The sequence below is a fragment of the Notamacropus eugenii genome, chromosome 7 (assembly GCF_028372415.1).
Source record: "Notamacropus eugenii isolate mMacEug1 chromosome 7, mMacEug1.pri_v2, whole genome shotgun sequence".
NCBI classification, from domain to species: Eukaryota; Metazoa; Chordata; class Mammalia; order Diprotodontia; family Macropodidae; genus Notamacropus; species Notamacropus eugenii.
In genome coordinates this window covers 14,851,848-14,866,342 of record NC_092878.1, presented here as the reverse complement: position 1 = coordinate 14,866,342, position 14,495 = coordinate 14,851,848, and the positions used below count along the sequence as shown (strand labels likewise).

The window sequence follows — 14,495 nt, the reverse complement described above, 5'->3', positions numbered from 1 at the left end:
CACTACATTGGACACCACAAAATGGCTGGAATGCCTTCAGGACCTGAGATCATTATAACTTTTTAAGATACTGCTGCTACCCCATTTGGAAATAGTTTCTTTATTTCAAGAGACAACCTTTGTCTTTCAGGAGGTCATGGCATAAAGAGGCTGGTGATATCGGTGGTCATAAGTAAAATTTAAGCTCCTTCTTGGCAGGGATTATTTACCTTATTTATTTGTCTGTTGCCTTTGTATGCCCAACATTTATTAGAGGGCCATGCCTTCAGTAAGTGCTTAATAAATGATTATTGAATGAAATATACAGTATCATTCAAGGCAAGGTGAGAAAGTGAACTTTCGTGTTTCATCATCTTATATTGGAGACACTTGATAATTTTGCTGAACAGATAAATCAATGACTGCCATAAAAAAAAAGCAGATTCCCTTCAGGCACTAATGATACACAGTTATTTCCCCCATTGCTTCAGAATGAAAGCCTCTGGAGACAGTGAACTGTGACTGGAAATTGAATAAATAATAGAGGAGGTATATACTTAATCAGATAGATACTCTCCTTCTTGAGTAAAAAGACCAAACCATCCTTTGTATTAAGGACCAAAAATGAGCAATTCACTGAGGACTCAGACAATATGTTCGATTTCAAGGAATGTAAGTACGTTTGTGAGGTCAAATAACTTTTCTACTGTTATCTCAATACCTATTTTGTTATGATAAGATAACCCAAGTTTCCCTGATTATTTCAAGAATATGCCAAAATTTCAGATTATATACATTCTTATGGCCATCATTAGTGTGATAACTGAAAAAGGAATTTACCATTTTCTCTGAACCATTCTTCCTTATGACAACTTAAAAGAACTGCATCCTTGAAGACATAAAACTTGGGTGAGCTTGTAGGTGATTGTCCTCATTCCATGTAATTCAAATTAAATTGTTCTGAAAAGAATAAGAAACATGACAATGAAATAGTGATGAAAATAGAGGGGAAACTGAGTCAATAAAATCTAGAATACTCAAGTAAAAGTCAAGAAGGAGATTCCTCATAGTAGTGACCAGAGGATAAATGAGAAATAGAAAAGGAACATGGTAGAGCTAAGATACTAGGGGATTCAACTCCAGAAGTCTTTTCCTGTGAATGCTGTGACTGATTCCTCATCACCAGGTTTGAAAGCCATAAGAGCAGTCATCAAGAAATTGAGAGGCTTCATTTTCTTTTGTTTTTTTTTCTCTGAATTTTTATCTTCACATATCTCTCAATATATCTTTTTTCATTTCTTCCTTGGGTAGTATTGATTCTCATTTAGTGATTTTGCATAAATCAGAGGCAGGATGGCATAATGAATAGATTGTTGGGTTTAGGAGACTTAGAAAATCATTTTCTCTGAGTCTTGGTTTTCTTTGTCAATAAAAAGGAAGTAAAAGTAATTCCTCCTTTTCAGGGTTATTATGAGGATCAAATGAAATAATGTATGTAATTTTGTTTTGATTTTTGTATTCATTTTGATCTTAAATACATGAAGACAAAAGGACATTTCCACATACGCAGCACAGCATAAAAGGAAGATTCATCACAAAACCATGAATTTACATTTTATACTATTTAGTGATTCTGAAAAACTATATAATAAGCACATACATCATTTTCTGGGGTTTTTCTGGGAGGAAGCAATTGGGGTAAAGTGACTTGCCCATAGTCACGCAGATGGTAAGTGTCTGAGACTGAAGTCAGGTCCTCCTGACTCCAGACCTGGCCCTCTATCTATTGTCCTACCTAGTTGCCCCTACAAATAATTTTCAAAGCTACGTTACTTTCTATGCTTCTGTCTAAATCTTCTTTTATTCTCTATCATGAACATTTTATATCTTTCCTCTTTCTCCTCCCACCCTAAAGATGGTTATCATCAGAAACAAATGTCTGTATATGTGTGTATACATATAATCTGGGTGTTTATATTATTGAAAATGACAGTCACTCAAAGTTGTTCTTAAAACAATATGGCTCTTACTGTTCTCTGATTTCTGTTCATTTCACTCTTTATTATTCTCTCCATGTTTTTTTCCTAAAATCATCAACTCATCATTTCTTTTAACGCGGTAGTATTCCATCATGCTCATATACCACAACTTGTTTAACCATTTCCCAATTGAAGGGCTTACCTTCAATTTCCAGTTCTTTGCCACCTCAAAGAGAACTGATATAAAAATTTTAAAACACATAAGTTATTTTCCTTTTCCCCTAATCATCTTGGGAAATAAACCTAATGGAGATATTGTTGGGTCAAAGGGTACAGGCAGTTTAATAATTCTTTGGGTACAATTCCAGATCGTTCTCTAAAATGGATGGATTAATTCACAGTTCTATCAACAGTGAATTAGGGTCACAATTTTTTGACTCCCCTTCAATATTTGTCTCTTTCTTTTCTATCATATTAGCCAATCTGATAGGCATAAAATGATATCTCAAGTTTCATTTATTTTGCAATTCTCTAATCAGTAATTATTTAGAGCATGTTTTCTTATGACTATAAATCCTTGGATTTCTTCATCAGAAAACTGCCTGTTCATATCCTTTGACCATTTATCAATTGGGAAATGACTTGCATGCTTATAGATTTGACAAAGTTCTTTGTATATTTGAGATATGAGAAATGATCTATAGAATTATCTATAACTATCTATAAAATTTATCCCCCAATTTTCTGGTGTCCTGATGATCTTGGATACTTTGATACATTCAAAGTTGTAATTACTATCTGTGTATTTCCTTCCAACCTATTTTTCCCCAATATTATCCTTCTCAGTCTTTCTTTTTACCCTTTCCCTCCTCACAAGTCTAATTTTCTTCTGACCACTACTTTCCTAATGCTTACCCTTTTTAAGACTCCCTCCCTCGTCCTTTCCCCTTACCCTTCAAATTCTTAATCTACACACCCTTCTAAAAGTCTCCCCCTTGTCTTGTCTCCTCACCCTCTTATTTCTTTATAAATTCAGAAGACTGTTGTACCCTCCTAGATGCACATGTTTCTCCTTTTTTAACCTAGTTTTGATTAGAGTAGGGTTCCAGCTGTACCAGCCCTCCACTCCAGCCTGCTTCCTCTGTATCAGTTCTTTCTTTCACATTTCATTTATGTAAGACAATTGCTCCTTTTTAACTCTCCCTACCTAGTTTTTATTTTTAGAATCAACCCATCATACTCAGCTGAGCCTAAGCCTTTCTTTCAAACTACCCAAGTAATAATGAGTACTGATTACCTTAAGAGTATTGATAAGATTTTCCCAAAAAGAAATAAACAGTTTGACCTTATTGAGTTCCTTAAATTGGTCTTTAATATTTAGTTTTCTTTATCTGTCTCCTAGATCTTATATGTCAATTTTTCCTTTGAGATAGATAGTCTTTTTCTCACAAATAGCTGAAATTCTTTCAGTTCATTAAATATCAACTTTTCCCCTTAAAGGTTATACTCAACTTGGCTGGGTAAGATATTTTTGTTTGCAATCCCAGCTCTTTTGCTATTTGAAACATTATGTTCCAAGACCTATGGTCTTTTAATGTAGAAGGTGCCACGGTATTTAAGTTGTTTCTTTTTTGTTTCTTATAACATTTTCTCCTTAACCTGGGAGCTTTGAAACTTGGCTATGATATTTCTGTAAGTTTTCTTTCTGGGATCTCTTCCAGGTAGTGATCAATGGATTTTTTTCTGTTTCTACTTTACCCTCTAGTTCTAGAGGCAATTTTTCTTAATAATTTCTTGCAATATTGTTTCCAGACTCTCTTTTCAAACAGTATTTTCAAGGATTTCAACACTTCTTATATTATCTCTCCTCAGTCTGTGCTCCATATCAGTTGTTTTGTAATGAACTATTTAACAGTCTATCTTTTTCTTTCATTCTCTTGATTTTGCTTTGTTATTTCTTGGTGTTTAATAATGATGCTAGTTTCCCCTTGTCTATTTCTAGTTTTCAAGTGGTATTTTCTTAAGTTTTAGGATCTTTCTTTTTGCAATTAGTTGACTTCCTTTTCATAATTTTCTTGGACTGTTTTTTATTTTTTCCTATTTTTTTTTTCAGTCTCTCATTTTATTTTTGAAGTTCTTTTTTGAGTTCTTCCAAGAACTGTTTTTGGGCTTGTGTTCATTTGACATTTCTCTTAGAAGTATGGGTGGCTTTCTTAACTTCACTATCTTCTGCTGAATATGAACCCACATCGTAGCTGTCTGTGGTTGGATTCTTTCTCTTTTGCTTACTCATTTTCATTACGTTTTATTTTTAGCAGCATATTGTTATAATCAAGTTCTAGTCCCAAGTTATGGGAAATGATGCCCCAGGTCTCATGGTCTTCTCACTGCCATTTTCTGAGCTATGTCCAGGGACCAATATTCAGCACTCCTCTCTACCACTAAGCCACGAGTAGGACCTCTCCTGTCAACATTCTCTCTGCAGTTCCTTCCATGACTGGAAAGTTGAGCTTTTTCCTATGACCTGGAATGGAAACCAGGGACTCCACTATTTTACAAGTGTCCATATCCAACTGGGTATCCTCCCCTTTGCTACTTCATTCACAGGGCTTCCTCACCCACAGCTGTATCCCAGGACCACATCTGGTCAACACAGATGTGTCTGATATTCCAAAACAGTGGAGGACCCTTCAATCCTTCCTTACTCAGCAGACCAACCCCCATCACTGTCTGTGAAGTGAAAGTTCCTGAGGCTGAGGTTACTTCTTGACTCAGATGCCCCCAGGGTTTTTGTTTGTTGCTTCAGTCTGTTTGTTGCCTCAAGAATCTGCCTGAAAGGAAGGCATGAGTCTGCCTTGAGCTGTTTGTAACACAATCCCACCTAAACCTCTGTCCCTAGAAGTCTAGTCTTTCCAGAAGTTCTGTCAGATTTTCTAAGGATAACAATTGCTTTGCCCTGGATTTTATTTATTTCTGCTGCTCTATGTTCACTTTGAGATGATGTTCTGTCTTTTTTTGTGGGAAAAATATGGAGAGGCTGGATTTTTTTTCTGACCTACTCTGCTATCATCCCAGAATCCTCTCCTCATATGTTTTATGAAATTTAAAATTACATATAAATGTAAGCTACCAAGACATTGGGAGACTGTGACTATGCTTAGAAAAACAAAAAATATAAAAAACAGATTGGATGGGTACTTAAAGTATCTTCTCAAAACCCCCTGAATGGGAAATACTCCACTTACCTTTAAATATCTGAATCTTGATAGCGGCAGTGTCACATTAGTAATTCCAGAACGCTGCCAGAAATGGATACAAAATATTTGGTTTTCCTCTCTTAGGACACTGTGTTGTTTTATATAAGGAAAAATGCTGTTGAGGCACCTGCCATTAGAAGTACAGCAGCACTAAATTCTGTTTCTAGCCCTCCATAGACACTTTTTTCTGGTCTCCATTATAAAAACACAAAATGAGTGGAGTTGAGAGATAACTGATAAGAGTTGGAGGTATAACTTGGGGTTATTTCTTTTATTTCTTTCAATGAAACCAATTATGCTGTTTAAAAGTAGAATTTCAGTCGCTGACATCTCCCCAACATACTTAAGTCAGAAGATTTAAATAGTACCAATGATTTAATGATGTAACAATTTAGATATGGCAATGATACAATAACAACTCACTTCAGAATTCATCATTTAAAATCTTGGATTTCATGGAAAGGGGACACTGAATTGGAAAGTAAAGGGAACCATTATATGTATATCTCTGGATGGAATAAAATGGTACCCTGAGAAGGACCAAAGAAAATGGAGAATGGTTCTGATCTGTATTTCAGAAGGTAGTTACACATCTGTTGTGGTGATGGTTTTGCTCTGAAAATGGACATATAGACTAGTAGACTATGGGATTTCTACTATGCAATTTGTCCAACTAGTTTTTTTCTCAGAGCCCAAGCTGCTCCCTAGAGGAGGTCATAAAAATATGGAAGCTACATTGAATTATACAGTTTCTGCTGGTTATTTTTGTCAAATAGCAAAACTTCAGTATCATGAATAATCGACCAGGGACAGAGGGAGAAAGCCAATATTTGGGTAGAGGTGGAAAAAGGGAGGAAAGGGAGAGAGGGTGAAAGGCCAAACCAGTCTTCAGATGTTTAGTGTTTCTTTTACTTTCACAGATAAGAGACAAATGAGGATCTCAAGCATCACAAATATCTCTGGAACTGTAAGTGAATTTATCCTCTTGGGTTTCACTTGCCAAAAAGAGACTCAAATCATCCTCTTTATGTTGTTCTCTCTCATTTACATCCTCACCATGATAGGGAATACATCGATCATTTATGCTGTGTGGTCAAGCCAGCAGCTCTACACTCCCATGTATACTCTCTTGGCCAATTTCTCCTTCTTAGAAATCTGCTATGTTAACTCTGATGTTCCCAAAATGTTGGCCAACATACTCTCTGAAACCAAAACCATGTCTTTTACTGGCTGCTTGCTTCAGTTCTATTTCTTTTTCTCAATGTGTACTTCTGAAGGTTTGTTTTTATCTGTGATGGCATTCGATCGCTACCTTGCCATCTGCCAGCCTTTACATTACTCCACCATCATGACCCACAGCCTCTGTGCTAATTTAGCATTCTTCTGCTGGGTGGGCGGCTTCTTATGTTTACTGATCCCTGTGATCTTAATCTCACAAGTACCATTCTGTGGCCCAAATATCATTGATCATTTTCTTTGTGACCTGGGGCCATTGTTGGCCCTATCCTGTGCCCCAGTTCCTAGGACCACTTTGGTCTGTGGTACCATCAGCTCTCTCACCATCTTTGTCACTTTCCTGTACATACTAGGCTCCTATTCCTATGTCCTGAGAGCTGTATTGCATGTGCCATCACGCTCTGGAAGAAATAAGGCTTTCTCAACATGTGCCTCCCATTTTACTGTGGTATCTCTATTCTATGGCTCAGTCATGGTGATGTATGTGAACCCAGGATCTGGGAACCAGTCTGGAATTCAGAAATTTGTAACTTTGTTCTACTCCATGGCAACTCCTTTCTTCAACCCCCTGATCTACAGCCTTCGGAACAAAGATATGAAGAAAGCTCTAAAGAAACTATTGGGTAGGTTGTCCCAGAGATTCCCTAAAGGATACAAGGAATAAGAATGATTTATTCCACATGTTCTTAGCATAATGGACATTATCTGAAGAGAATTATGTGACCATTATGAACTAAGGAAATAGATTAGTCAGTCCCTGTGAAATAGCAACAAGACTTTCTTAGAAGTGAAGTTAAGGTTTGAGATGAATAGTCCTTTTACACAATTATATATGTATGGTGTTTCCCCCTTTTACCATGGAGATAGGAGTCATCTTGAATATCAAATGAAAATATGAATAAATAAATCTGTGTATAAGTAAATCTGTAACGGTTGTCCCACTTATGAAGCAATTAAGGCTCAGGAAATGAGTAAAAAGACAAAGTCCAATTTATGATTAGAACATGGGTTTAAGAGTGGGAAGGTAAACAAATGAACCAGGAACCACAAGAACCTGACTGTAACTACAGAAGGTCCTCCCAACCACTTGTGATAGTACACTCATATATCTTTTCTTGTTTTGAAGTTTATATCTTTACTTTTGCTTTTATATAATATTCATTTCCAAATATTTTCTTCCTCCTTTCTCTTCCCAGAAAGGCTTCAATTGCAACAAATATTTTAAAAGTGAAGAAAAAACTTCAGCAAAAAGAATTAACACATAGACCAAATCAGACACTATATGCAATATTTCACACCTATACTCCCCCAAATCTTCATAAAAGGAGGGAAATGGGTTTTCTCCTTTTTATTGGTAATTTTTAAAGTTTATTTTAAACTTGAATACAAAAGAAGAAAAAAATTGCCATCTACACAGAAGACCATGAGAGAATCCAGTATAAAACAATAACTTTCCATCTCAAGAAAATCTATATAATAAATACTATACATTATTTTCCAAGCTATCCACCATACTGTCCCACAAATCATCTTGCTCCTTGTGGTCGCTCCAGTAGCTGTGAATTACCACCATTCTCTCTGCCCTGGAACTAAAATGAATGACTCTGCTCATCAGTTAGTGCCCATACCCAACATGGTCTTCACTCATTACTGCACTCACTGGGTGTGTGCTAACTCTTTCTACCCCTGAATCACAGTCTGGGATGCAATTGGGCAGCAAATCTGTACTTCATGTCCTTTGTCAGTGGAAAGTCCTTCAATCTTCTTCTCAGACATCAGAACCTCCCCCCCGCCCCCACCCCCCACACACACACACAGTCCATGAGATGAAAGTTTCTAAGGCTGAGGCTGCCTCTCAACCCAGTTGTGGCCAGAGTTTATTGTCAGTTGAGTCTGTGGAGTCAGCCCAGAGGGTTTCAAACTTCACTCAGACTGAAACCTCTGAAGGTCAGGTCTTACCTGGGGTCTTCTCAAGTTGTCTTCAAGTGACACTCTGTCTTTTTTTTTTTGTGGAGGAAATTTGGAGAGTCGATAGTTTTTTGACCTACTCTGTTATCTTCCCAGAATTTTCCTAGAAGGCAGCTTTTTGCAAATCTTTTCTGGAACCAACCTTGGTCATTAAACTATCCAGTATTTGATGTCATGTTATTATTCTTTCCATTTAAATTTCGGTGGTCTGTCTTTTGTTTTCTTATTTCTACTTATTTTATAATGTAATATTATGATAAACACTCGGAATGCATGTAAGAAAAAAATACGGGTTCTGCCCTCAGGGAGCATATCACATGGACCTCCAAGAGCCAAGATGGCAGAGCAAGCAATAAATCACTGTAGCTCTCCCATATTCACCTCTGAACAACCAAAATATAGTAGCCCCAGACTAGATCTTGGAATAGTAAAACCAGTGGAAAGATTGGATGAAGAGGTCTCTTAGGCGAAGAAACTTGGAGCTTCAGCAAGAAAGGTCCATCTCACTCAGGTAAAAAGAGAGCACAATTCAGGACAGGAAGGGTCCCAGTAAGCCTGCAGCAAGCCTACCTCAGCAAACCAGAGGGAGATCCTGGGTCCCAGTGTGGTGGAGAAGACAAACACCAACACGAACACCAGGACATCCCACATAGAATAGTCAGGGGAACCGGCAGACTCTAGCTCTGAGAATTACCACATGCTTTGGCACAGCCCTGGATGAGTAAGCATCCTCAAATGGATAGCCTCGCTTCAGCACAGCCCAGGGCAAAGAGACATCCTCCGGGTACCATAGACAATGAAGCTGTCAAATTAGAAGAGAAAGAAATAGTCTACCTGTCAGAGCGATGGGAAGGGGAAGAATTCATGACCAAATAAGAAAAAAGGAGCATTACACACTCTAGAACAGATAGCTTTGAACATATTAAATAGAAAAGCTTTTGTACCAACAAAACCAATGCAACTAACATTAGAAGGAAAGAAAAAAGCTGGGAAACAATCTTTACAGCATGTGTCTCTGATAAAGGCCTCTTTTTTTAAATGTATAGAGAACTGAGTGAAAATTGTAAGAATATAAGCCATTCTCCAACTGATAAATGATCAAAGGATATGAACAGGCAGTTTTCAGATGAAGAAATCAAAGCTATCTATAGGCATATGAAGAAGTGCTCTAAATTACTTTTGATTACAGAAATGCAAATTAAAACAACTCTGAAATACCACCTCAGGTTGGCTAGTATAACAAAACAAGAAAAGTGATAAATGTTGGAAAGATATGGGAAAACTGGAACACTAATGCATTGTTGATGGAGTTGAGAACTGAGCCAATCATTCTGGAGAGTAATTTAGAACTACTCCCAACGGGCAATTAAACTGTGCATCCACTTTGATTAAATAATACCTTAGGTCTGAATTTCAATGAGATCATAAAAAAGGGAAAAGACTTGCATGTGTCAAAATATTTATAGCAGCCCTATCCATGGGGGCAAAATATTAGAAACTAAGAGGATGCCTATCAATTGGGGAATGACTGAACAAGGTGTAGTAGATGAATATAATGAAATACTATTGTGCAATAAGAAATGATGAACAGGCACATCTGAGAAAAACCTGGAAGGACTTGTACAAACTGATGCAAAGCAAAATGAGCAGAACCAGGAAAACACTGTGCACAGTATCAGCAACATCATGTGATGATCATCTAAGCAACACAATGATCCAAAAGTCTCAAGAAGGAAAATACTATATATATCCAGATCAAGAACTGGTGGATTCTGAATGCAAATCAAAGCACGTTTTTTTCACTTTATTACTTCTTGGTTTTTTTCTTTTGAATTGCTTCTTCTTCCACAACTGTGATGAATGTGGGAAATAAGTTTTAAAGTGATAAACTATACCAAACTGACTACTATTTTAGGAAGAGGGGAAAAGAAGGAGGGATAGAAGGATAAAGATTTGGAACTCAAAATCTGGTAAAAATTAATGCTAAAAATGTTCTTGATATGTAATTGTGGGAAAAATAAAATACTATTTAAAGCCCAAAAAAAGAAGCTTACCATATAATGGGAGAATACAACACTCAAAAAGGAGAAAGAGGGAAAGTAGGGAGGAAAAAGAGATGGTAGAGTTGAATCTAAGCAGTCCTGCTGTTGAAAAGGACTCTACATTGGTTCACGTAAGTCATACATGAAGCCCAAGAAGGTCGAAGTTTTCTGTGTCATTTCTCATATCACAGTAATATTCTTTTTTTAAATTTGTTTAACTTTAACATGCATTTTCACAAAATTTTGAGCTCCAGATTTTCTCCCCATTTGTCCCCTCCCCCCACCCCAAAACACTGAGCATTCTAATTGCCCCTATCACCAATCTGCCCTCTCTTCTATCATCCCTTCCTTCCCTTGGCCCCATCTTCTTTTTTGTCCTTTAGGGCCAGATAAATTTCTATACCCCATTGCCTGTATTTCTTATTTCCTAGTAGCAAGAACAGAACTCGACAGTTGTTCCTAAAACTTTGAGTTCCAACTTCTCTTCATCCCTCCCTCCCCACTCATTCCCTTTGGAAGGCAAGCAATTCAATATAGGCCATATCTGTGTAGTTTTGCAAATGACTTCCATAATAGTCGTGTTGTGTAAGACTAACTATATTTCCCTCCGTCCTGTCCTGCCCCCCATTGCTTCTATTCTCTCTTTTGATCCTGTCCCTCCCCAAGAATGTTGACTTCAGATTGCTCCCTCCTCCCATTGCCCTCCCTTCCATCCTCTCCCCCACCCTGCTTATCCCCTTCTCCCCCACTTTCCTGTATTGTAAGATAGGTTTTTATACCAAAATGAGTGTGCATTTTATTCCTTCCTTTAGTGGAATGTGATGAGAGTAAACTTCATGTTTTTCTCTCACCTCCCCTCTTTTTCCCTCCACTAAAAAGTCTTTTGCTTGCCTCTTTTATGAGAGATAATTTGCCCCATTCCATTTCTCCCTTTCTCCTCCCAATGTATTTCTCTCTCACCACTGAATTTCATTTTTTTAAGATATGATCCCATCCTATTCAATTCACTCTGTGCACTCTGTCTCTATGTGTGTGTGCATGTGTGTGTGTGTGTGTGTGTGTGTAATCCCACCCACTACCCAGATACTGAAAAGTTTCAAGAGTTACAAATATTGTCTTTCCATGTAGGAATGTAAACAGTTCAACTTTAGTAAGTCCCTCATGAATTCTCTTTGCTGTTTACCTTTTCATGCTTCTCTTCATTCTTGTGTTTGAAAGTCAAATTTTCTTTTCAGCTCTGGTCTTTTCATCAAGAATGCTTGAAAGTCCTCGATTTCATTGAAAGACCATTTTTTCCCCTGAAGTATTATGTTCAGTTTTGCTGGGTAGGTGATTCTTGGTTTTAGTCCTAGTTCTTTGACTTCTGGAATATCATATTCCATGCCCTTTGATCCCTTACTGTAGAAGCTGCTAGATCTGTGTTATCCTGATTGTACTTCCACAATACTTGAATTGTTTCTTTCTAGCTGCTTGCAATATTTTCTCCTTGACCAGGGAACTCTGGAATTTGGCCACAATGTTCCTAGGAGTTTCTCTTTTTGGACCTCTTTCAGGTGGTGATCAGTGGATTCCTTGAATATTTATTTTGCCCTCTGGTTCTAGAATCTCAGGGCAGTTTTCCTTGATAAATTCATGAAAGATGATATCTAGGCTCTTTTTTTGATCATGGCTTTCAGGTAGTCCCATAATTTTTAAATTGTCTCTCCTGGATCTGTTTTCCAAGTCAGTTGTTTTTCCAATGAGATATGTCACATTATGTTCCATTTTTTCATTCTTTTGGTTTTGTTTTGTGATTTCTTGGTTTCTCACAAAGTCATTAGCCTCCATCTGTTCCATTCTAATTTTGAAAGAACTATTTTCTTCAGTGAGCTTTTGAACCTCCTTTTTCATTTGGCTAATTCTGCTTTTGAAAGAATTCTTCTCCTCATTGGCTTTTTGAACCTCTTTTGTCAATTGAGTTGGCCTATTTTTCAAGGTGTTATTTTCTTCAGCATTTTTTTGGGTCTCCTTTAGCAAGGTGTTGACCTGCTTTTCATGCTTTTCTTGCATCTCTCTCATTTCTCTTCCCAGTTTTCTTCCACCTCTCTTCCTTGATTTTCAAAATACTTTTTGAGCTCTTCCATGGCCTAAGCTCATTGAATATTTATTTTGGATGTTTGGGATACAGAAGCCTTGACCTTTATGTCTTTCCCTGATGGTAAGCATTGTTCTTCCCCATCCAAAAGGAAAGGAGGAGATATCTGTTCACCAAGAAAGTAACCTTCTATGGTCTTATTTTTTTCACCCTTTTCTGGGCATTTTCTCAGCCAGTTACTTGACTTCTGAGTGTCCTCTCCACACCCACCTCCCCTCCAGATCTGCCCAGCCAGTGCTTGGGGTCTGAAATTCAAATGCTGCTTCCCAGCCTCAGGGCTTTTGGCGGAGGCGGGGCTGCTATTCAGTGTGAGATTAAGTTCAGGTGCTCAGGTGGGGCAGGCCTGCCACACGGGGTTCAGTTCCCTCAGGGGGTTTATGTGGAGACCTGCAACAATGGATCTGAGCTCCTGCCTGCTTTGGGAGCCCCTGTCCACTGCTGCCTCTGCTGCTGCCTCTGAGGGGCCCTGAGTTATGGGGACACCCCACTCCCCTCTCTGCGTGCTGAAAAGACCCTCTTACTGACCTTTGGCACCTGTGGGTGGAGGGACTCGAGCGGCTGCTGGAGATCCCGTCCCTGAAGCCTGCTCAGATCTGCCACGTGGCCAAGGCTGGGCTGTGCTCTGCTCCAGATCCAGTGTGCAACGGACCTTTTGGGTCAGTTTTTCAGGTCTCTCTGGAACAGAAATCTCCCCCACTCTGTTGCTCTGTAGCTTCTGCTGCTCCAGAATTTGTTGGGAGTTCTTCACAGGCATTTTATAGGCTGTGGGTTCGGAACTAGCATATGTGTGTCTTTCTACTCCACCATCTTGGCTGCTCCCCCCAGTAATATTCTTTTATATCTCTGTAGTGACCATTCTTGAATTAATGGACATCTACTTTGTTTCCAGTTCTTTGCTACCATAAAAATGCTGCTGTAAATGCTTTTGTAAATGAAGTCTATTTTTCCTCTTGTTGTTCTTTGTATAATATATATTTAGAGTGATACCATTGAGTCAAAGGGCATGAAAAATTTAGTCAATTTTTTAGACATAATTCCAAATTGATTAATTCATAGATCCAAAATTAGTGTATATGTGTGCTTATCTTTCCATGAACCTAACACCATTGATTGTTTCCATCTTTTTTTCATCTTTGCCAATTTTCTAGGTGTGAGGTAAAAAGACAGAGTCATTTTAGTTTGAATTTTTTCAGTGTTAGTGATCTATACTGAGCAATATTCAATGTAGCTATTAATAGTTTACAGCTCTTCCTTTGTGAATTTTTGTACATATTCTCTGACCTCTATATTATATGTATATATATATATATATATGCACACACACATATATACATACACTCACACACATATACTTATACATGTACATATATGTATATGGACATATTACATAATACAAATTTGATAAAAATTCAATTCAGCAAGTAATAATCAAGTACTTACTATATGCAGGGTGTCTCAAAAATTTTACCGCAAGTTTAAGCCTTAATAGTTTAATAAACATTTAGCATTATCTTAAAACTGCACTAAGACTTTTGGACAATTCTATATAAAATAATATGCAAGCTGCCATAGCTACAAGGAGAAAAATTTTAAATGGCCCCTGCCCTCTGGGTACTTACATTAAATGGGTGGGGGGAGGGGAGATATAAAATATACATATAAGTGAAATACAAGGTAATTGAAGGAGGTAGAGTAAGAAAGTGTTAAGCTGAGGGAAAACTTCATGGAGAAATTAGCATCTGATTTGTACCTGAGGAAAAAAAGATTCTGTTTGCATGTTTCCATTTTACTACTTCTCAATTCAATACTGAAAAATTCTTTTTAATTTTTAATTAAATTTCATATTTTGTGTATGGTATTATTTCTGCATAAGATTACAACATTTTTTACTTGCCTTCTC

The 14,495-nt window shown here is 37.5% G+C and overlaps 1 protein-coding gene across 1 annotated transcript; it reads left to right on the top strand.

Moving 5' to 3' along the window:
* Positions 1-6,146: 6,146 nt before the first annotated feature.
* On the top strand, positions 6,147-7,115 carry LOC140514077 (olfactory receptor 11H6-like). The gene has a single exon (XM_072624062.1). It carries the CDS (start codon positions 6,147-6,149, stop codon positions 7,113-7,115), a length of 969 nt encoding a protein of 322 aa, XP_072480163.1.
* The last annotated feature ends 7,380 nt before the right edge of the window (positions 7,116-14,495 follow it).